This window comes from Camponotus floridanus, unplaced genomic scaffold (genome assembly GCF_003227725.1).
Source record: "Camponotus floridanus strain SB8 unplaced genomic scaffold, Cflo_v7.5 scaffold48, whole genome shotgun sequence".
In the NCBI taxonomy this organism is placed as follows: Eukaryota; Metazoa; Arthropoda; class Insecta; order Hymenoptera; family Formicidae; genus Camponotus; species Camponotus floridanus.
In genome coordinates, this window is record NW_020229636.1 from 1,335,167 (window position 1) to 1,359,746 (window position 24,580).

The window sequence follows — 24,580 nt, forward strand, 5'->3', positions numbered from 1 at the left end:
TTTTTATTCCACTTTTATAGATTACATAATATATTTACATGTTTCTTACAAAAATTCTTACAAAAATCTTCTAAGATCGGCCATATTTATATGTCCCCAGAAAATTGTACAAATGGGAATTATATCTAGGACGCTTTCTAAGTATGACATTTTTGGTGTCATGGATCGATAAAGTTGCGAATTTACATATTTTTCGCTAGTGTGTACCACGCGATTAAATCTGGCGAATGCGGTTTAAATTAATCGAGAACGTGATAAGTGAAACGTTATCTCAATTAAAAAATATAAAATGTGTAAAATGTTATCTTATTAAAAAAAAATCGCGATTAGATCACGGAATTAAATGCAATAGTTTCTCATAGAGAGATTCGCGACTTCTGTCCATTTCTCTCTTACTCTGCACCATAAGATATACTATATTTACATGCAACGTTACGTATTACTTGTCAAACTGTATCGTTCTGTATAGCGGTAACATTTTGAACACGGATCGGTCTTGGGATCGCATTACGGCTATTCGCCCCAAAAAAGGCTATCTACACTTAATTAAATCGCCATTTATTGCAGTCGCAATAAATAACTTACCAGTAAGTAAAACCTACCACTGGTTTTAGTGATTTTATAAATTCAGCGGAGCGCGGATCCGCTTATATTTACCAATCTTGTTTTTATGAATATCTCAACTGTAATACCGGAGCGGATCGCAATTCACCGTCGCTCGCTTTGTTCTAGGATTGCACTGTCGTATACAATGCTTTCTGCTTGCTATTATTTGTACACGCCTTAACGTTATTGCCACGCAAAGGCGCGAGTACCCGTAATATAATGCATCATAAAATACGACTTGTACTTTCGTAGACTTTATTATATGCAACGGACGTTCTTGTTGCCTTATACGGGATTATCGCGGCGTTAGACCAAGTGGAGAGCATAATATCAATTTTAATTTTATTGATGCCATTTATAATAGATTGATTTTAAATAATCTTTAATTAAAGAGATAAGAAAATATGAATTTCGTTTACTTTTTATGCTGTTTCGTAAAATTTTCACTTTTTGCATTAATACTTGTTATTCATTATGCTTTGAGAAGGAACGGTTCATTTGAAATTCTTTATTGCATCCTGACATACTTACATTATTCTATTTGTATTGCACTAATAGTTTCTCTTATCTTGAGAACTTTATGTAATCCAGCAAGGAGTTAAGAGATGGAAGTATTCTCACGCCTCTAATCATGAATAGAAAAGCTATTGTTAAATTACTCTAGATTCGTTCTTCTTTTAATGGCTACGTGTCATCGCGTAACGCTATGAATTTACCACAATTATTTTAATTAAAATCTGCGAGCCGTGACGTCCCAAATCTTGAACTTCTTTAAATTGTCATCCTTTTGCTATCGTTCGACGTTTAGTAATATAAATAAGTGACGTAACCTGCAACATAAAAATGAAAAATCGATTCTTAAATATTTTTAAGCATTCGAATTAATATTAAAATGACATTTAAAGTGACAACAGAATAATCGAAAAATATTTAAAAAATAATATATCGCATATATATGGACAAAATTTATTCCTTATAAACTTATCGCGCGGATATATTTCATATCATATATTAAGGGATTTGCAAATGATCTTTAAACTGTAATTATACAGATTCAAAGAAACTATTCTATTCATCTCTTGTTCCGCTTGCGAAACTGCAAGGAAACAAGGAAGAGATTAACTTTTGCTTCTGCCAACTGCTTGCACTTTCGCGCTCGGGATGCTTACGCCGGGAGATTCCGCCGGATTCTTCGTCATTGTCGCGGTAAAATCGCTTTTAAACTTTCTCGATTTTCCCTGCGCAATCAAATTATCTCTCCTTCTCTCTCTTTCCTCCTCTTTCTCCCATTTCTTTTATCTTTCGATATTCTTGCGATTATCGTCGAGAGTTCTTAAATTTATCAGCGCGAGATTCATCAGATTCGTTCAACAATCCGTATGATTTCCATCTGCCATTGCCAAAAGCCTCGTTCGAAGTGCTAATGCTCAGAGCATTTGAACGTCGCTAATGAGTAGCGAGAGGTAATACCACTTCAAAGCTGCTAATTATAAGACCCTCGTCACCTTGTCTCGTCACCCGCTATAGTAGCGACTGACCCCCATCCCTTTCGTTCCTACCCTTTGATTAGTAGGTGCTCGCTTTTCCGGTCCCCTGGTGCTCTCTCAATTCTCTCTCAGTTTCACACATAGCATGCGTGTGCGTTAGCAAGATTGTACGCAGTGTCGATAATAAAGTCGACCGCGAAACGAACGAGGGATTCGAATAGAAGCCATTAGGGGACCGAAAAGAGTCTGCCAGTTCTGATTAAAGTCAATTTAAACGTCCTAACAACGAATGATAGTGTTCCGAAATAATTGTCGATAAATGGCGGCGAGCGAATCCGGTTTTAAAATGAATTGCATGATCGAAGCGCTTATTTTGCTACCTCGTTATATTGCTGATATTTAGAAAATGCCGTTGATTTTATATTAAAAGATTATAAACGTTATGCAAATTATACAATTTTACGTATTAGACGTTACATTTATAATTTTTGTATGATTTGTAAGTTTTATTTATATATTAAGATTTATTATAATATTTATTGTACAAAGTTGAAATATTTGCTCTATGTAAAATGCTGCTCTATAAAATACATTTAATTTATTTAATACATAATGATATATAATAATCAATGGCAAAGTGATAAATATCTTGCAAATAACGTGCACTTCTTAAAATAGTACTTTGCATTGCCGCTTTAATACCGTCGACATTATTTGCATTGCTTGGCTGAATATATTAAACCACTACTTTTATATCGAGTCATTATAAAACTTTTTAACGCAGTCGTGCGAGGTCTTTTCATTCAAGTTCTAAATTAATGTCCCGTGAAAAAGTATGATTTGTAAGTTTTATTTATATATTAAGATTTATTATAATATTTATTATCCAAAGACGTTGAAATATTTGCTCTATGAAAAATGTAATGTAAAATGCTGCTCTATAAAATATATTTAATTTATTTAATATATAATGATATATAATAATCAATGGCAAAGTGATAAATATCTTGCAAATAACGTGCACTTCTTAAAATAGTACTTTGCATTGCCGCTTTAATACCGTCGACATTATTTGCATTGCTTGGCAGAATATATTAAACCACTAATTTTATATCGAATCACTATAAAACTTTTTAACGCAGTCGTGCGAGGTCTTTTCATTCAAGTTCTAAATTAATGTCCCGTGAAAAAGTACTTAACAGAGACATCGTTAAGTTAGGAGAGTTTGTTCCCACATGGGAATACTGGCGACGAGTTTTGGAGAAAATTCGTTTTTCACGCTCCCTCCTTCTTTCAACCCCCAGATAAATTTCTGTCAAGGATGTCCGGAGGGGTCGTCAGTTTTTTGCGCGTTACATAATTAAATGCAGATCGTCGGGTTTAATTACTATTAAGGGAAACGAATGATCGTTTGATTCTAGAATCTTTCCACTTTTCATTTTATTTGTTTAGCTGCGCAAGACTTACAGAGTTCGTATAAGGAAACGCAGACAAGGATATTCACACGCACTCGTTTTTATCACGAATATCTCTCGAGTTTTAGAAATGAAAATTATTGCGAGAATTATTTCATGAAAACGGAAGTTGCTCGCACGCGAATTGCATCAATCTCACTTTTTCGGTTTTATCAATCCGATTAGTACGTGTTTCAACGGTTCTCAGCGCCTTAACTTCTCCTCCGCCAGAGAATTAAATCATACTTTACACTCGTTATCTGCTAACGGGCTGGTTAATCTTCAAAATTGTCCCGATAAAGCTGCTACCCTAACTACAACCTCAAGTCTTACTTCAGGCTTAACGTTTCTTGCCCTTAATGCTCTACAACATTAATCATGGCCCGATTGCCGAGATTCCTGTTTCGCGTCGAGTTGCGTGTATTAACGAGTGCAAAGTGTTATAAAATGCGAGGTATACAGGTCCTCCCTCGATATCCGCCTCGTGTTTCTTCATCCAGAGGAATTTATTCGCTTACCATTCACTTCTTCTGCGTCGTACGCGAGTTTCAATATCATTAGTAATAATCCCTCGTTAATTTTTATAGAATTATAGGAATCGCATCACGTAGCGTTGTATGATATTTAGTGAATATGTATTTGCATTTAATCTTTCGCACAAGACAACAAATTTCTAAAACAAGGAGTTATTCAGAGTACAAATAATTTATGAATCTTTGTTGTTCAACTAGTCCTCGTCAAATTGGGCAATTATTGTCGACAGAAATATATTTCAGCTTATGGGAATAAAGCTTTATTGCGGGAATCAAGCCTTTATTGCAATAACGTGCCCACGCATTACTCATTGCGCGGTTACGTTCTTTCTCCGTTTTTTGCATTGAATTTCGCAGACACACATATTACTCAATCGAAAGAGTTCTTACTCCTTTCGTCGATCGATGATTGCAAACTTGACTACCTGAGGTTCTCGAATAATATTGATCTTTCCAGGAGACAGTTGCAAATTCGTGACTAAAATCATCGTCTCCATCGAGGATGTCATAACATCTGTCGCAGGGAGAGACTTAATTTTATGGTTACTAATGTAGTACTGAATTATGGGCTTTTGCAATCATTTTGTTATTCAATAAACATTTGTTGGCGAAATTCTTCAATAAGCTGTAACACGAACGTTACATAATTTCTCCAATTAAGATACATACCTTTACATATTTTATCTTTACGCATATCGACTTTCGCTTATGTTAAAAAAATTGTTTAAATCAAAGAACGATCGAAAAATTGCGTTTCTTCGTTTGATATCGTAATTCCTTTCTTTAGAATTAAACGAGAAAGGATTCGTATTAAACGAGAAAGGAGGACGTGATTCGCGCGAACGATAAAATAAGTTGATCGAACTTGACCGCGCATGACCGTCAAGTCTGATTCGGTCGGGTCAAAGACGAGACTAAGGGAGCATTGATCTTCGCTCTTCGGTCTCTGTCTCTCCACCAGCATTCGTGTAACGCTGGTCGCTGACCAAAAAGGCAACCTTGTCGACCTCGTAACACCTGTTACACGCAATGGAGCAACTTAAGTAAGGTTACGCGTAAAACGGGTTTAAGCCACACACGAGGCCACGTAGCTAAAATCGCTTTCACTGAACCGTCGCGGACGCTCCGAGCGTGTTCCAAGGCTGAAGATTCATCGCGCGAGAAAACCGGTATCCAGCCGCGTTCGCGGAAGAAGGAAGTACCAAGTTCCACCTCACGCTCCTTTTCTCTCGTGGCAATTTTTTCCTCTTGCTTCCTCTCATGATGTCTCTCGTTATGCCTTTTGATGAGTCTATTTCGATAACGGTTGAAAGCAGGTGCGAAGGACGGCGCGAAAAAAATGAAAGCCGCGAGTATGCTTAAATTACCGGAAGAGACATGCTGTCTGTATTACGGTCACGGAAATCGAGAAGCCGATTACGCAAGAAAATCTATGTGTGTATAAGAAAATCTATGTGTATTCTATGGTTCTTTCACAATCTGTCTAGGTTTGTGAATCGAATATCTCGAATTTGTAAATCCAATTTCGCTTAGTTTCGAGTAAACGATGATAAATGATTGGATGCCAAGGTTATAAGATCAAGATCTAGCGAAAGTTTTCATTTTTAAAAAACAATAATAATAATAATTTACGTTCATCGTCACCATGTAATTATAGATTATGTCAGCGGAAATGTTTATTGGATGTTTTTGAAATCCCCTCAATTATAACAAAAAATATATATTCATATAATATATATTAAACTATATACTTTACAGACTTACCTGCAATTCAGGATATTATGTTATCTATTTGCTAGTGTGCATTTCTGGCATGCTGACGGAGAGATATGCTGTGGTGCACGTTACTAGAGTGACTAAAGAACCCGCGTACCACGTATTAGTATTGCGTCTCGTTGTCGCGGTTTGCGATCCCGAAATCGCAATCGTCCAATTCAATAGGAATCGTAAAATAGAGAACGAGATATCGAAGTTGAAGCTTAGCATGCTCGCAATTGTATCCGTCCATTGTAATGCTATCCCCACGTACAGTTTCTCGAGAATGTAAAAGGAGAAAAACTGATTATTATTCTTGAACACTGAACGATGGGATATCATTAGTACACTCGCAAAATGACGTACTTGTCAAGATTCAAGGATCGGACGTCAGAAAAAGTAACAAAGTCGACCTTCGCGAGAACCTAATGATAAAGGTAATGGGGAAATGATTTCTGCAGTTTGCCAATCTGAACTCAATTCTGTGTATTCGACACGAGAGTCGGAATTACATATGTATTAATTTTTAATAAATCAATTTTTTTATCGTTATATAACATATGAAGGAAGAGATCAAAATTTGTACAAGGGTTATGCGTACGTCAGCTTTGCTAGATTTTTTTTTATTAAGTTACAGTGCATTTATATATATTATAATATTCTTAACAATTATAAAGATTGTTCGAATAGTCACGCAATTTTTTACAATGAAAGAAATATCACGTTTATTGTTTTAATATATTTCGTTTAATTATAGTATATTAAAATGCAATATTGCATTTACAATTTGATATCGCATTTAATTTCATTATATTATCAATATTGACGTATCCAATTCGGTGTGAATAAACCAGCAATGTTATTATATACATTTATACGCATTCATACGCACTTTTTTCGCGACAAATTTATATAATAATTAAAACTCCTTACTTGATATTGTCATAGATATTCTTTTATTACGTGATATCATTGTTTTGGAATGTTAATATGCTATTAGCTTTATGTGTCTTTTCGAACTATTTGTAAAACAACAACTATAGTGTTGTACATGCATGACGAAAAAAATAGAATTAAAATAGAATTAAAGTTTGTGGGTGTAACATTGACTTATTTTGTGGGTGACAAAATAAATAGTGCTTATATATAAGTTGGGTGCAAAGAGGTGAACGAGGTATTACGTGATGAGAGATATTCTCTCTCTCTCCCTTTCTTTTTCGTTTTATCTTATTCTGTTATCTTTCGGCTCTTTAAATTATTTAACATGCAGGGATTGGTCATATGAAGGCTCGCCGACTCGTATTCCATCACCGATCCCTTTCCTTTCCCGAACCTTCTTGTATCTTTTTCTTTTTTTTTAAATGCTTCTCCGAATCTTTCGATTCTCAGAACCTGGTGTACGAATTACCTGCGGAGGGTGGCACAAATCCATATCCGCTCGCGCCCACGATGACACCACTAGAGTCAGCTGAATTAGGTGGCGGCCCAGGTGGGAATAATACTGGACCTACGGAAAAAAATCATATGCATAAACATTAACAATAATTAAACGTTCTCACAATTTTCTCGTTGAAGCTAATCATTATCATGATTGTTTATCATGATATAAAAAGATGATATAAAAAAAATGTAAGATCTTGGAGGAATATATTAAATTATATAAAAAGATACATGATGTTCTTACCATAATTTTTATTGGAATGTCCTAACGTAACTATTGTTTTAGGACTATACCATTAATCAACGATTTATAATCAAATAGTAATACAATAGCATGTATTATTGTAAATATTCGTCTTTAATAAACTTGATAATCCGTAGATATATTAAACAATATTTATATGTGTATTTATAGTGTGTTGTGTAATACAATAAATAGTGATATACAAAATCTATTAGAGTCTTATCAAAACTGTTTAATAAGATTGAGAAAAATTAATTGAATTCTTGGATCAATCACTAAAATTATTATTAGTTTTATTAATGCATTGATACACACGTTACACAGTAGAAAATAAAGTATCATTAACACATTAAATATTGAGAAAATTTTAATTAATTTCACAAAAGTTTAATTAAAAACTTTTATTCGCGTAATAGAAATATCTTTTTTTATATATACTGAATTGTTAGAAAAATATAATTATAAAATAATATACATATTTATAATATATAATAATAATAAATTTAATAAAATAATATGTTTATAATATTATTTATAGATAAATATAATTGCATATATATTATATTAATATATTTTAATATTAAAATGTTCATCTATAATTATTATAATATGCTCACATCAATTAAGTACTTATATTCATTTTTTATTCGTTTACTCGTTTAATATTTTTCAAAACTGACGGCAGCTATTATTTTAATGGCACATAAAAGTTTTACCAACAGTTAAAAGTAATTTTAAAGAGGAACTGCTTCAAAAGCAGTAACCTTATAAGTGAAAATTACTTTCAAATTACTTTTATTTATCGTGTATTTTAGATTATTCAATAAAGTGCATTTAATAATAGCATCACATTGTTACGTCGTTCATTAAAAGAAAGTTGAATTTATCTATAGAGCAGTAGTGAAAATCCTTTCTAATACCAGGAAGCTTTCTTCGTGTATTATACTAATCAATTTACTGCAATATTGTATATATAAAGATATTATCTTTATCTTGATATATTTAAATTTATTAAAATAATTATTTCAGCGATGTAACATATGGAGGTAACAAACACCAGTTTTCGTGTTTTTTCCTCTTCATTATTTATAATGAAGTAATAAAATACACGTAGTAATAAAATACGCGAACTAACCGCACCTTCAATGCGTAATCGCTATGAATATTTAGCAATAGGAAAACGGACAATTTATTTGACTGATGTAGACCTCTGATGTTATCCCGATGATTGCAGACTTCTTGTCAGCAATAGCCTTGATATAATGAAAAGTATGACCGCAAGATAGATTGTCGAAAGGATTGTCGAAAGCGTTAATCATTTGTAAAGTGCGAGATGTACACATTTCAAAATTTTTGACGTTTGACTACAAGAATTTAAAATGCGTGAGCTAAATAAGAAGCATGTATATTACAGGATAGACAGTAACAGCAAAATAATACCTTCTATTAGGATTTCGATCGCGTATACGACTTGAGCGTTAGCATTTGCGTTGGCTGAGTTAAATTGTGATTTATATGACTTAGGCTACTTGTTGAGGATTTCGTCAGACACGTAGTATATGCCATATTATTTATCATACTTGAATTTGAACTTGACACTCATACCAATGCTGTTATGCGCATAATAATACTGTAACTAGTTACAAAGCTCGAATATCCTGCTCGTGCAATAGTGTTTATGCATAGTTTAAATAACATGTAGTTCAATCAACTAGGAGTCGAGGAATGTATTGCAACGTTAGATGTAGATTGCAATATTTTTAGAATATCATGTTAAATTTATATGTTTATAAATTTATTATGTTAGAATAAATTTTAGCATAAAGTAATTTCTATTTCCATAAATCATATTTTATAATACATTATAAAATTCGTGTCAATATTTTCTACAAACATGTTACCATTTATTAATTGTCAATTATATCCAATATAGGAATATAATTGACAGAAGCCAGATGGTCGGTGCACTACGTTATTAAACATTTTATCATAATTCACGATGCTCACGATACATAAACATTAGCTTTTCCTTCCGTTACATGCATACACGTATACACGTATACAAGTAAATTTCTAGTTAGTCTCGCTGTTCCGGTAAAAGTTTCATACCGTCTAAGCTAGATATAGGTTCTATATTAACTGCGAAACTCTACAATTCAATTCGGTCTCGTTCTTCTCTTGCAATCAATCGTCTGATTATACGACTTTACCAAGAGCATTCCTTTTATATCTTGGATCTTTACGGTTGAGCGAATTTAACCGTCATAAAAACAGTTGTTAGATTATGAGTCTTGTACAAAATGTTATATAAACAAACGCGATACAATAATGAGAACTGTAACAATTAATTCTCTAAAATATTTCCGTGTAATTTTTTTATCAATTTTATCTGCTGAATTTCTAATTAAAATTTTTCAAACTGTTAAATAAATTTTAGGATTACAATAATTTTAAGTTTTCAATCTTTAGTTTATCATTATATGTTAATTACATCAATTCCAAAATTAAATTAAGATTTATATGATTTAAAATAATAAATAGAATAAATAACATTTTATAGCGAGATTATATGCTGAAAAAGTTGTATATTGTTGTATAATTCTAATTTTTTGCAAGATTTTAGATCAATAATATATGAAACATATAAGTACAATTATAATTTATTTTATTTTTCGATAATTCTAATAAATGAAATTTCGTTTCCAAGAGATATTTTACATTAAGGAAGAACTTTCCAACGATTGTAGAAGTCTAAGAGAGCAGTGTGTGAATGTCTATCTTTATTTTGCACATGAAACAAGGCCGGTTCTTGATGGCGTATGCAAACAGTTCAAACATAATAACAAATTATCGTAATTGCACGATTTTCAGCTTCCTGATAACATGGAGGATATACAAGGAGAATGCTTCCGAAGCATATCGTAAACTTGAACGACCACTTTGAAAAGTCTAATAACAGCGTACAAATAAAAAAGGAAAGCGTAATTGTTTCGTAGCAAATGTGCAGTCCCACTAATAATATAGCGACAAATCGTCTTCGAATTATGCAAATTGATATAGCTGCACGCTTATAAAAGTGCAAAGGTTACCTCAGAAAACTAGAAAAGTTACACCAGAAATTTCTGTATTTGGACTGTAGTTTACAACTTTATATCATAAATAAAATCTTAACAATGATTATATTACATTAATCTAAATTCTTCTAAAATTATTACTAGTTATATCATTAATAATGATATATTCAAAAATAATTTTTTAAAAGATAAAATATAATATAAAAATTTCATGTTAATATAATTCTAAGCTTTATGTAGCATAAAATAACTGTTATTGTCGTACTGTCATTGTTCTTTAAATAACTTACCTCTATTCGATCTCGGATCTCTCGCGGCCTGGATATAAGGGCTAAATCCCCCGAAGAAATGCCTGAAATTCTGCGCCGAGGCTCCCGTCAGAATAGCCATGATAAATGGGACTAGAATTATCTGCAAGTAAAAGTTTGTTCATAAATTCTCATATAGATACAAGGAATACTTTCTAAAGATTATATTAATTTTCAAGAGTGTGTCCCGATAAATTTAAAAGATTTTTCTTTACAAGTTTCTAAATTAAAAAATTTTCATACAAAGAATAATATATCTGTGACAACACAATAAGATAATAAACGTTTTAATTTATAAATTGTAGAATGTATTGTGAAAATTGTTGCGAAAAGGAAATGTAATGTATGGATCCAAAAAAATAGGTCTCAAAGATTTAGTCTCATACTTTTAAACTATATTACAAAGTAGGGCAACGCCTCGTTTACAAAAAGGTTTCTACACAAGTGCATGATATTAGCATAGGACGTTTAATTGAGAAACAATCTTTCTCAATGAGCATTCACACGTTCAGAGACTATACCGGTGATTTACATAGATCCGAATGAAAAATAGATATAAAGAACGTATCTCACTTATTTCACATATATAAATTGTCGGCTATTAATTATAATAAAGTAAGAGTATTTTCACGTAGTCTCTAATCACTTAGATTCTCATGTAGCAACAGCTGTCTGACAAAACGTGCTTTGCGTACCGTAAACGAGCAAATCATTGCGAGGATAATTTTATCCGCATTACAACTGTCCAAAAATGACCGTTATTATGGTAATTATCGTTATGTTATATTAAAGACTCAGGTAGACCTGTCAGATGTTAAATAATGACACTAGCTGCATAATGATAGCGAGTGATAGGCTTTAAATTATCAAGACAGGCTTTAAAAGCCGATAGAAATGTACAGTCGTGCGTTGAAAATTGCGCGTTGTAAAACATCGGAATTATCTTTCTTCCTGCAATCTAATGCACATCTGACCACGCACTTTCCGAGCTTTGAAGTTATATCGTCTGTGACGAAAGTGCATGACAATTTTTATGATTAATCGATCGCTTACCACAATTTTCACCATAAGCCAAAGAAATTTACGACTCCATAACGATATTTCTCTCTAAATACCTGGAATATTTAGAGGCAGATACATTTATCAATATTCACATTTTATCAAAAACTGTTCGATACTCAAAGAATCAAAAAATTAAATTTTGACACAAAGATTTTAAATCCATAAATAATGATATTAATTACAGTGAAAAATTCACGTTACGTGACTTTATATACTTTTTATTAATAATAATTTTGTTCTCGACAGCAACAATTCTTATAATTTGTAATTTATCAATTTTAGATATTATGACTGAAATAATCATTTCGTGTTTAATCTTTGTCTTTCACTCTCTTGCCTTTCAATCTGTATAATCTGTGTAAAAAGAATTCTATCACAATCAAACTAGTGTGTATAATGTAAAAGGAATTCTGTCACAATCAAACCATTGAAAAAAGCTACAGAAAGGATCAGTTAGATTCGCATGACGCAAATCGCATTCGCTTCAAAAATCTGTTATCGCGGCATAAATTTCGTCGTTCTTGCGCAAACTCGAGAAAGGTGGAGCAATAGGATAGAATCTTCGGACCTAATTTCTTCTTTCCTCAAGATCATTCTTGTTACGTAAAGCCTGATGAAATCATTACAGCCGATTTACGAATCTCTTGACGACACTCGAGGTATCGTCAGACGCGTCGAAGGACACCGTACCTCGCAATTACGAAGCTGGGTTCTTGGAGCAATCGTGGGTAAAGGTTATCTCAATCGTCGGAACGAAGTGCAATACCAGTTTGCTGCTAGAGAGTTAATTTGTCCGCGAGATCTCTATATCAAAGGCAAGGTGAGCTCCCGCCACGGTCACTTTCCGCCTCTTTTTGCGCGATTTTCTCTTACCGGCGCAATGTCAAGGCGAATGCGCTCGGTGATTTATGTTTAAAATTCAAATACTATGAATGCGCACGCGAAAGGTTTCTCAATTGAAAGTTTTTTGATTGTATGCAAGTAGATATGTATTCGCATTTAATATTCAAACAGGAAACTCGAGACCGATTCCTGTTACATTATGACTTCGGATGAGATTTTAATCTACGATAAATCGACTTCAGAAATTCAGGATTTGACTGCAACGATATTTTTTATAACGACGATTTTATCCACTTAATAAGAAAATTATGATGGAAAAGTAGCGCAGACACGTGGTCACGATTTATTATCAATTTTCTAATAATGTACGCGGCTCGTTTCACACTCGTGTTTAATTCCAAATGTAGATTATTATCTTAAAAGCGTAATGCAATAATGTTGCATTCGGAGCATAATTGACGGATTGAAAATCTCGCAATGAATGGAATGAGTTTGGATGTTATTGAACGGATGACTATATGAGAATGAATACGAAAGCGGAAAGATAGATTAATACTTCGGTTCGGTTGCAAGAACTGCAGATTGACAGCGGCTTTTACTTAATAATATCCTTTAAAAGAGCATAAATGCGCGTTCCATCATTCACGATTCTTTTTCTCGCAGAGCGAGAGGCACGCTTTCTTGTTTCCGATTCTTATCATGCGCGGTCGCGTGTCCCGAGCATAATTCACTTTGTTCATTAGACATACAATAGCATTGATCTCGCGACCTATGAAAACGGAGTAGCCACGCAGAAGTCGTTAAATAGAAATTAAAAAGACTAGAAAGATTAGATATAATATGCGTGTGACATGTCAAATTATATGCGAATTTATATCAAACATAAACATTTCCCTCTCGTTTTTATGTGAGAGTTAATTAGACACGACGTACACTATGGCAATATATAGTAAATTATATCCATTCGTTATAACTCTAATTTCTTTCTTTGAAACAATCTCATTTTAATGATTAAATCTTTCTCGGAAACTTTTCGTGTTCCTTCGGCTATTATTAATAACGTCACGCCATAACAAAATTAAACATGAAAATCGAGGTGCGAGAGAAAATCTTGATTGCGTGCAACTATGTTCAATCTCAATGTAGCATTTATCATTGCCGTAGTTTCATCTCTCGTTCATACCACGCGTAAACAAGGTGAAGGCAAAGCGCACTTTTATTTTCGCACGTTGAAATGGAATTCCACGACAGAGAAATAGAATCTTCGAATGGAACAGAAAAGATCAGACTGGCGATTGCGATACACTAGTCAGTCAAGCGGAAATTCAATGACAATGCAACGATAATATCGAGGGAAAAGTGTGGCGCCGAGCCCAAGGAAATAGTAATACATGTAATTTAGAAAGAGCCACGCCATCGGGTGGCATCATCGCCTTCGTTTCTACGAAATCTACAAAGTGCGACACACATGTGCGTAAGACTGTGACCGCCGAGAGATTATGTCGGCCAGATATCTCCGCGAGTGTGTAGATGATTGCGAGGAAAAACCACGGCGGTTTATTGCAATCGCGATTTCGCGCTCGCGAAAAGACCGCTTCGGTCGGCAATTTGTTTTACGAGTCGCGAGAATCGATATCGCCCGCGACGGTAACGATCGACCGGTGTAACCGATGGGTGCAATCACGCGCGTCGATTGTTCACCGCTCAAAGGTTGCACCCGCGCGTTCGTTACCCGCGTTCCGTTCAGGAAAAAAAATGCGACGTGTCAGAGTAATGCGGGCGGACAACGGAGCGGTTTCATTACGCGGGCGGTATTTCATTGCGCTGTTTTGTCCGCGTCTCTGTCGTATGACACATCGATGAATATTCATCATCTATGATATAATAACTCATGCAAGGCGTGCGCACACATCCCGTTGTCGCGATATTTATGGGATTAGAAATGATTTTTTCGAAAGATATTGGAGCACATGTCACACATGTGACACGTTGCGAAGATTTTATGCGGTATATTAATTTATTATATTACCATTCGCGTTATACGCGAAAAATCAAAAAGTCTTAATTAACGTTAAAATTTGCAATTTCTGTTTTTTTATTATTAAAAACTATCAGTTGATATTTCTCTCTTATTAGAAAATCTCTTTTTACTTATTATGAAAATAATAATTTAAATAATGATTTCCTGATCTATGTTTCTTGAACCTATCTCTAAATCGATAAGAGATCAATCAATTAAAATTGAAATCATTTTGAAATATCAAGTTATTAGTTTAATGCCTTAGTAATTTTACTTATGCAATATGTCAATTTATACAATATCACTATGCAAATTATTCAATCTTAAGTTTTTATTTATGATTTTTCCGTAGAAAAACTTGCAATAAAAATTCGACAAACCGGTATAATAGACCGGTATTAATTTCACTAATTTGCATTTGTTTTGCACAAATATTACATTAACGAGATCATAGTGAGTGCTAAATATCTGACTGTAAATATGTTTTTATTTTTATTACTAATAAAATAAAATAAATTTCTTATTGATTATATAGTGTACAGTACATATAAATGCAATATATGTATAAATAAAGATTGCTTAATACATATTAATTTATTACTTTTTAAATTATTCATTAATAATTTTAGTTAAATATGTTACTTGATATTTGTTAAGTTAAAAACGCGTGTTTGTGCGTGATTATAGATTTAATTAAATGAATTCATTTTTTATTTATTGCAGTTTTTTGCCAATGGAATTTTTGCCAATAAATGATTTACTTGCTCCAAAAATCACTCGATTTATTATCGCAAAAAGAGAGATTAATCTCTAATATACTTAAACGCTTAAAGAATATACGGTTAAATACTTATTATACATGTATATATATGTATATCGCGCGAATTAATAGGTGTACTTCCGCATTTAACATCGAAGTGAAGCGGACCGTACTCCACTTATTCCTGTCTATGTAGAACTTTTACATCATTAATGTTAATTGATGTAATTAGATTGTGTCTATATAGAGAGCAAAAATCACATTGATAGATAAAAATTTAAAACAAATGTTGGCTACAAAATAATTTGCGATAACAAAATCTTTAATTCATTTATCATCGTAGGAATTAGAAATCACTTCCTTATTCTATAATCTCTGTTTTTTATATATAATCGACAGTTATTAATATACAACGTATTGTTGAACATACTATCGATTATTTATAATACATAATATAAGACATAGTTGAAGTTTAAGAGAAATTATAAAGAGAGAAAGAGAAAGAGAGAAGAAAGAAAGTTTAAAAGTTTATATAATTTCTGTAATATGTTGTTTACTTTTATTACTTTTTATGAAAAAAATTATAAAACGGAATTAAAAAATAAAATATCGGGAGATGTTTTATAATTAAAAAATTATGAAACATCTTTCGTATTTTTTTGCACGTTACAGTGCATCCGAAATGCATTTATACACAACAGATTGCAATATAAATATTTCGTTAAATTACTTTCTTGTAGTGAAATGCCTGCCATAATGATGCTAATTTACATTTTAATGAGTATTATGAGAGAAACATATGTTTATTTCCTGAATATGTCAGGAAAATCATAACTTATATTAAACATAAAGATAATTTATTCATATTAAATATAAACATAATCATAATTTGTTTTTTCATATTTTTTTACAAAGTAAAATAAAATATCACAATTTCAAGGTCATTTATGTATTTCAATAGAAGCACAAAAATAATAAAAATTATAAGATAATTCATTATTTTTCTGCTATAGTAGAAATTTTTATTTTTAAATCAAAATATGAACAATCATTTTCATTTAATGCATGTGTCTGAAAATTAATGGTGGACCGTACAAATACAAATGTGTAATTTTCCATAATTTCACACTAGTCGGAATAAATCCCGGTAATGCCGCCGTAATTTATTTCGAGGAAATGCACGGGAATTCGACTCGAAACGTTGATCTCAGCACGCAGAAAGAGAAATTACATCTGATTCTCAATATCAAACAGTTACATATCCCAATTATTATTTTTTTTTAAATTTTTTATTTTTAAATTATGCGATGCGAGGTATGTATAATTATCTTCGTTTATGTCGAAGCAATCCGAAAGTTAATAATAATGTCGTTTCATGTAAAATTGCACCGTTTGTACGAAATCTGAACAATGCCAATATTCACAGAAATCTACCACAATTCGGCTGCGGATGTTAAGTTTAAAGGAAAATCGTTCTGTTTATGAGATGCGGTTTGTAACATTACAGACTGTTTAGTATCCATGTACTTGCCTAACGTGTCGTGATTAAATTCGTTACGCCAACGATACCGCAGTCGGTCAACGCAAATGCGATTTTCTATGCCCGCATGAAATTTCCTTTTAACACGGACATGTGGTCGATGATTTCCTCTCTTTCACAAAAGTCAATGACGAAACAAAACTGTAGTCAATATTACGGAAAACATTTGCAATTATTACGTAAATTTCGCGAACTTAATCATAATGGCCAAAAAGAGAAAAGGAAAGTGAAAAAGCAACTATGAGAATCTATTGTTTAACTTACAATTCTTGAAATGGTTAGAAAATTGCACGTTACGGACAACGCATGCATCTCGACAACAATGTTTCCTTAGAGAAGAAAATAAACGTCACTTTCTTTGCTTCTTTTATGAGTTGAAAGACATTTTTTTTTGCAAAATTGATTTGTTGCATGTAATAAAATTATTTCATGGTAGTTGCAATCAAAAAGCCGAGAAATTTACAAGATATAACTTAACCAAGCGATTTCATAAACTGAAAATAATTTGCATGTGCGTATGTGTAAAAAGTAAAATACATATTATTATTCTTTCTCTCAAAATCAAGTTTTTGTATTCGAAATTTAAAAGTGTTAGAAAAGTTGCCCTAAATAATTAAAATTAAACCATTAAGAGAATTTAATTAACATTTATTCTTTTGATTGCATCTGTATGTAAAACGCGGTAAGCGAGAGTTACAAGAGCACAATATTTTTACACCATATCATATAAAGTGCTGCCAAGTGAAAGTATACGCACTAAATTCATTCCAGAAGAAGCACGTTTGCTGTGCTAATATTACAACGATCTCGCCCTTGGCAATAAGCCAGCTATTACAAAGAAAGGATTAGAGTTGTTGAAAGTATGTTCATAATAAAAAGATTTGAAATGCATACAAACAAAAAGTATTTCAAACGTATATTTAACAAAATTTGCAGAAAAGAGAAGAATTTTTTTTTAAATTTGCGTCAAAAATACTATAAAATAATATGAACAAAATTAATAAAAAAGAAAAATAAAGATAAAATTTTTCAGTTAAAAATGTTATGCATAAGTAGTACTTTTTTCCATTTTATCAGAAATACATTATTGTTTCTACTTTTATTTCCTCTTCCTAGAAAGTAATTTCCTTTCTTCGTTAGGTAAATATAACATAACATAAGTAAATACTTCTAATATATTATATGTTAGCATTGATTTTTGATAATGCTTGATATGAAGTGCTTACTCAAGAAAGTGGAAAAGATTGTTCACAGTGATTGTCACAGTTGAATAATTAGTAAGATATGTAACCATTGACATCTATTCAAATGTCAATGTTTAACAAAATGTATTGTATTGTATCACGATATTTCAAAAAGAAAATGAAAGAGAAAAATTATATTAAAAAACAAAAGAAAATAATTAGATTAAAATGTGTATAATTCAGACTTAATAAAAAGTTTATATTATAAAATTATTATTAGATTTTTAATTTTAGAATTTAGAATTTTATATTATTTGACATATATAAATATATATATTTCTATTACATATGCATATAAATGCATATGATGAAGTATTTATTGATTATTTTATTTTATGCCTAAAATACAAATTATAAATATATATTGAATAATTATATGTTTCGTTAATGCAATAATAATATATCAGCAATAATATGATCGTTTACTATTAAGAAGATACAAAAAATAGTGTCTATAAAATAATATTTTTGATAACATAATTTTCTGGTAATATCAAGCATTTTAAAATTAATTCTTATATATTCTTATAAGTCAAGGAATTTCGATGATCGATTTACGTATATATAAATTTATTAGAATTATATTTTAGCTTATAAAAAGTATTTATGATTTTTCGTTGTTCAATAAATGTTCAATAAATGTTGTATTAATAGGAAATAATGATACTTTATATAATTTTATTAGATATACAGTCGCATGCGTAAGATTACGATCAAAATAAATCGAAAGCAATTGTAATAATTTCATCTAAGATGTGGATAATTCCTCAATAAATTCATAAAAAAGATAAATAAAAAAATTTTAACTTTATAAAATTAAAAATTTTGAAATAATAGGTTTTTTAAACCATACATTTTCTAATTATATTATAAAAATTGAATAGAGTTTTTTATAAAAAAAATAATATATTATATTATAATCTATTTTTATATAATATATTATATAATATATTATATAATATATAATATATTATTATATAATATAATATTATAATATTATAACTATAATATTATATATATAATTATATAATATATTATATATTAATTGATAGGAAGAACAAATAGCAATAGAGAGCGAATAAGTAGGTGAAAATTATAATAAAGAAAACAGTTATAATAATTTAATAAAAAGAGACGCAAGAGGTGAGAATGTACAGATATTATATATTATTATATAATATATTATAATCTATTTTTGGCAAAATTTGTTGTGTACTTTAAAAAAAATATTAATAATAATATTAATAATAAAATAAAAAATAATAAAATTAATAATAAAATAATAATATACATATTTTAATAATGATAAAATAAAAATATACATATTCTAAATAATAATAAAATAAAAATATACATATTCTAATTACGTTAAGTCAAGCATATCATTCTTGTTTATTAAAGCCAACCGCTACTTGTGAAATCGCGAAGAAAATGACACGACTGTGACTTTCTGCATGCCACTCCAGGATTAAATCCATTCCAGTTATGCCTACAATAAACTTGTCTCGATAGAGATTTATCTATGAAAATATCATATATATCGATTCGTGTAATATATATATCGTGTAATATATATAATATTTTAATATTTAATTATTAACTTATTTGATGTTAGAAGTTTGAAAAATAAAGAGAGCATTTAAACAAATAAAAGCATATATTACAAATTTAAAACAAATTGAGAGAATAAGAGCCATTAGAAATTTAACATAAATATTTTTCGCGACGATTCTATTTTATTTAATGTTGTACAGAAGCTATATTTTCGCAAAAGTGTTGATATTATCTTCAATTAATAATCAAATGAAATATTTTGCGTATAAACAGTACTAATAATCGCTTGCTAAGATACTATTAATGTCGCATAGTTTGACGCGCGAATTATAGGGTAAATTCAGTGTCTGCAAAATTATAGTATGGTAAACCAGAATTTCTTGATCGTTACGAAATTTTCATTAATAGTTTGCATAACCAGTCAAGATTATTAGTGTGACTTTCTCACAAAATTTAGTTGGGAAGATAATGCTTGGAAAATATTGTGTAATTAAAAAACATTATTGCTCTGCACATGACTTCAAATCAATTTAAAATCAAACTTGATACTTGACAGAGATGTTTCTTGATCTAAATGTTAGCTCAGAAGTTTATTAATTAGATTAAATAGTTATGCAACTTGATTAAATTGTTAAATTGATTAATTTTAAACATATGTTTCAAGTTTTTTTTAAAATATAATTTAAAAATCAGTATATTAATTATAGCATTAGTCTCTCTCATGACGGTAACGGGTTGTTACACTTTCTATAAATTTAAGTTCAGATTTATTTAATTTGATTTTTCTTTTTTTTACTATGTTATAAAGAAAGAAAGATATAGTGTAATATATGTAATATTTCAAAAAGAAAATAAGCACAGCATAAATCATAGCGAATTTCAGATAACAATTAATATTTGTATATTGCTTTACATTATTTATTTACCTCATCATTTTATTTATTATTAATAGGAAATTTTTGTAAATCGAAGAATCGCACGAGGACGACATAATTTAAATTATATATGTGTGTGTGTGTGTGTGTGTGTGTGTGTGTGTGTGTGTGTGTGTGTGTGTGTGTGTGTGTGTGTGAATATAAATAATCTTAAATCATAGTTCAAATTAAAATATTTAACCCGAATAATAAGTTGGATCAATTATCAGATTTTTTCATGTCACAATAATACTTATACATATATTCATTATAGAATATATTCATTATAGAAATTAACGACAATGATATCCTAATTTTCAGTTTCCATTCTTTCTATGACATATATATCTTGAATTAGACTCTGTAGAGATCACTGATCTCTTCGAAATATAGTCATCAAGCGTCTTCTTAGCAACCACGTCACTCTTGTTACGTGTTACATAATATGTGAACTATCTAAAGCCGGTCAGATAATGTCAGTTCACCAACAAACGATTGTACACAGCCCGGGGCAAGGCCGTAGACCTGTCTTGCCACTGGCTAGAATCTCGTGAATGAAGTATCACATGGTTGCAGATTTCATTCGCCGCAGGGGGGTACTATCCCTATGTACTATCTCGTCTTCTTTATGACAACGAATTAATCTATTCCGTCAATTTACATATCTAATAATTTGTGATTAATACGCATAAATATGTATTAAAAGGAAAAAACATTATAGTATAAATATGAATAGTTGATGATGTCGAGTTTTAAATGATATTTATAACAGAAAAAATTAAAATTTACAAATATAATTTCTTCTTCTAAGTAACTACATTTGAAATTTCTGTTTTTAAATTAAATTAACCATTATTCGTATCATTTACAGTAAAATTTAATTTAAATTATCTAGCTATTATTTCTTTTAAGAATTAATTTACGAAAGCCCGAAATTTATAACAATTATGACATAGAAATTATATTCTGACAATGATGAGATCGCGACAACACATTGTTAACATTTTAATTCTGCCTAATTAACTGTCTGAATCAGAGCAGTTCATTTCCTTCCGCAATTTTAATTGCAATGAGAATTATCAAGCAGATGCTATAAACGAACCGATAACTAAACATAAAAAAGCATGTTTTATGATCGAACGCAAGGTTCAGTAAATAAGAACGTAGAAAGTCGAGTCGGAATAGTTAGAAACCTATATTTTTGCTTTTACATCTCGAAATGATGTAAATAAAATTCTCATTTGCTCTCCTTTCTCTAATTTCAATCTGATCCTATGGAAGTGGACAAAGAAAAATGGAATTTGAATTTGATATGGGAATACTAAATTCGCTTTCGCTTCAAGCAAAAAGTTCAGTACGAAATTTGACGTCGCAAAAATTTATCAGAATGAAATATCATACCATGGAAATGTGATCCATAGAATACTAAAACGTAAGGTAATTATCTAAATAAAATTATGCTTTAATTAATAATGACAAGTGAGCGATCTAAAAGAAATCCATCAATGTGTAAGAATCAACATACTTTGCTCTATTTTTTCATAAAGATCTGCACTTTACAATTAGAAAATTTTTAGTATATCTCTATCGAGTTTCTCACGAATTTCATTAATTCAAAACAAAACACTCTCGTTTATATTATCTATGGAAGAGCAAAAAAAAACTCTTGAATCGAAAAGATAATTTCTCGGTCTTTTCTCGATTTCCATTTTTAATCTTCGTATGAAATATCACAGACACAATGTACTTACGAGTCTCATCTCTCTTTCTTTCTTGATCTTCCCGAAACTACCGCGAGACGGAACGAGCACGTTCTCCGCGTTCCCCGTGAACCGTGCACAAGTCGGCCGCCAACTGCAGTTGCACTCTCGTTAGTCGGCGAGAGCCTAGGAACAGAGCACGGTGGTGTGCCACCTGTGTCTCGCGGGGGTACGTTCCCGGTGTGATGGTCGTGGATGGTAGGGGGGGCTCCGGAAGCAACGCCTACTACTGTTTGCGGGTCTAGAGTAGAATAAAGGTTCCTCAAAGTAACGGTGTAAATCCTAGATAATCGGATCGGATCGGCGGCTCACAAGTACTGTCCGTCTCTGCTGGCGTAGAGGACCGTTTGACTCCAGGTGGGGACCATTCCTGGAACTTATATGTCGCCGTTGGAGGCCACCCGCGGCCGGCTCCCTGTTCCCCTCTTCTTGCGCCCTCATCCGAATCATTACCCTTCCGAGGGGCGCCAGTGATGGTCAAGGTGACCTTCGCCTCGTGGGGATACCGCGGATAGGCAGCAGTGAAACAGCAGAAAGATTGCAGCCACTTCGCAGGCAGATAGTCGATTCGATATTTTATTTTTTTATTTGTGAATCACGACAAGGAAGGAGGAAGAAAGTGGCACAGAGTATTTTTTTATATATATAAATTCGTAAAGTGTACTTTGAATCGAATAAAAGTAAAAGATTTTTCACTTAGCAAAGTAACATTGACAAGCAATAAAAATAAAAAATAATCATTTTATTATAAATGTTTTATTAAATATTTAATAAATATGTGAAGGAACCATCTGTGATTACGTCTGCGGAAAGAACGAAAAATAAAACAAAAAAACAATGCAAATTGTGATTAATGTCGACTGAACCGCAATTCTTCTCTTTTTTGCGACAAAAAGAAGCTCTTTCTTGCTGCTCATAAAGATGGCAAATTAGCTGGCGTAATCCTTTATGGCAAAATAATGCATGCGGCTACTTAACGTATCTAAACATTACATTCTAAATATTACATCTCAATGTCTATCGCATCGTGCCCCGGCTTGGAATCCGGATCTGTATTCTGTGAATGCAACATGATGACGTCATCTACTGTTACAGAATAATGCATAGCATGCAAATCTTATCTCGAATATTTAAACGCCCTCTGCGCGTCCAAAATTTTTAAAACGATAGATTAAAGACGCGATAAAATTCTAAAATTGCTTACAAATATGACATTCTATTAATCATGTGCTATTAATCCTTTGAATCATATTTGATAATAAAAGTCTTGAGATGATTATAAAATTTTATAGGAATATATATATATATATATATATATATATATATATATATATAGTTATACAGAAATCCTGTTTGAATCAATTGATTAAATTATATTTACCAGATTTATATAACAGAGGACTAGAATATGATCGCAAGCGCATAATTAGCATTTATAGCATATATTTAAACATTTAGCGATTTTAAAATCATTATTATAGTACTGCATTTAATTGCTCGATTGAATGTAATTGACTGATTATGAAGACATGGTAATATACTATTCTCGCAGGATACGCCGTGACTTCCGATGCAGGAAAAATTCCCGTCACACATATGTGTGTCATTCGTGCGTACAATAATTGCCATAATAGGGTAATCGACTAGTAGTACATCCGCGAATCGTTATTAGAAAGGAAAAACTTATCTAATCCTTATTCTTTACGTAATCCAACATAACCGATTACCTTGGAAAAAAATATCTTTGACACATTCCAAATAATAGTATTAATATTATAAGAATAATGCACAAAAATATATTATTCTGCTATTTTAATTTATATGCTACGTTAAAATTGAAAAAAGAAATAGTGTGTTGTTTAATTTTAATTTTTTTCTCGATGACGCGTGTAGTTTTCACGTGAAGTAGAAAGATTCTGATCATTGCGTCTGTCGAGATCATTCGAAATCATGAACGAGAGAACATGATACTATAATATTAT

The 24,580-nt window shown here is 31.3% G+C and overlaps 1 protein-coding gene across 1 annotated transcript; it reads right to left on the minus strand.

Moving 5' to 3' along the window:
• On the minus strand, positions 1 to 22,940 carry LOC105258732. Its single transcript, XM_025412161.1, has 4 exons — positions 22,590 to 22,940; positions 10,884 to 11,004; positions 7,244 to 7,342; positions 1 to 1,436 (listed from the first exon to the last, which is right to left on the minus strand). Exons 1-4 carry the CDS (start codon positions 22,596 to 22,598, stop codon positions 1,411 to 1,413), a joined length of 255 nt encoding a protein of 84 aa, XP_025267946.1. The 5' UTR covers positions 22,599 to 22,940; the 3' UTR covers positions 1 to 1,410.
• Positions 22,941 to 24,580: the final 1,640 nt, after the last annotated feature.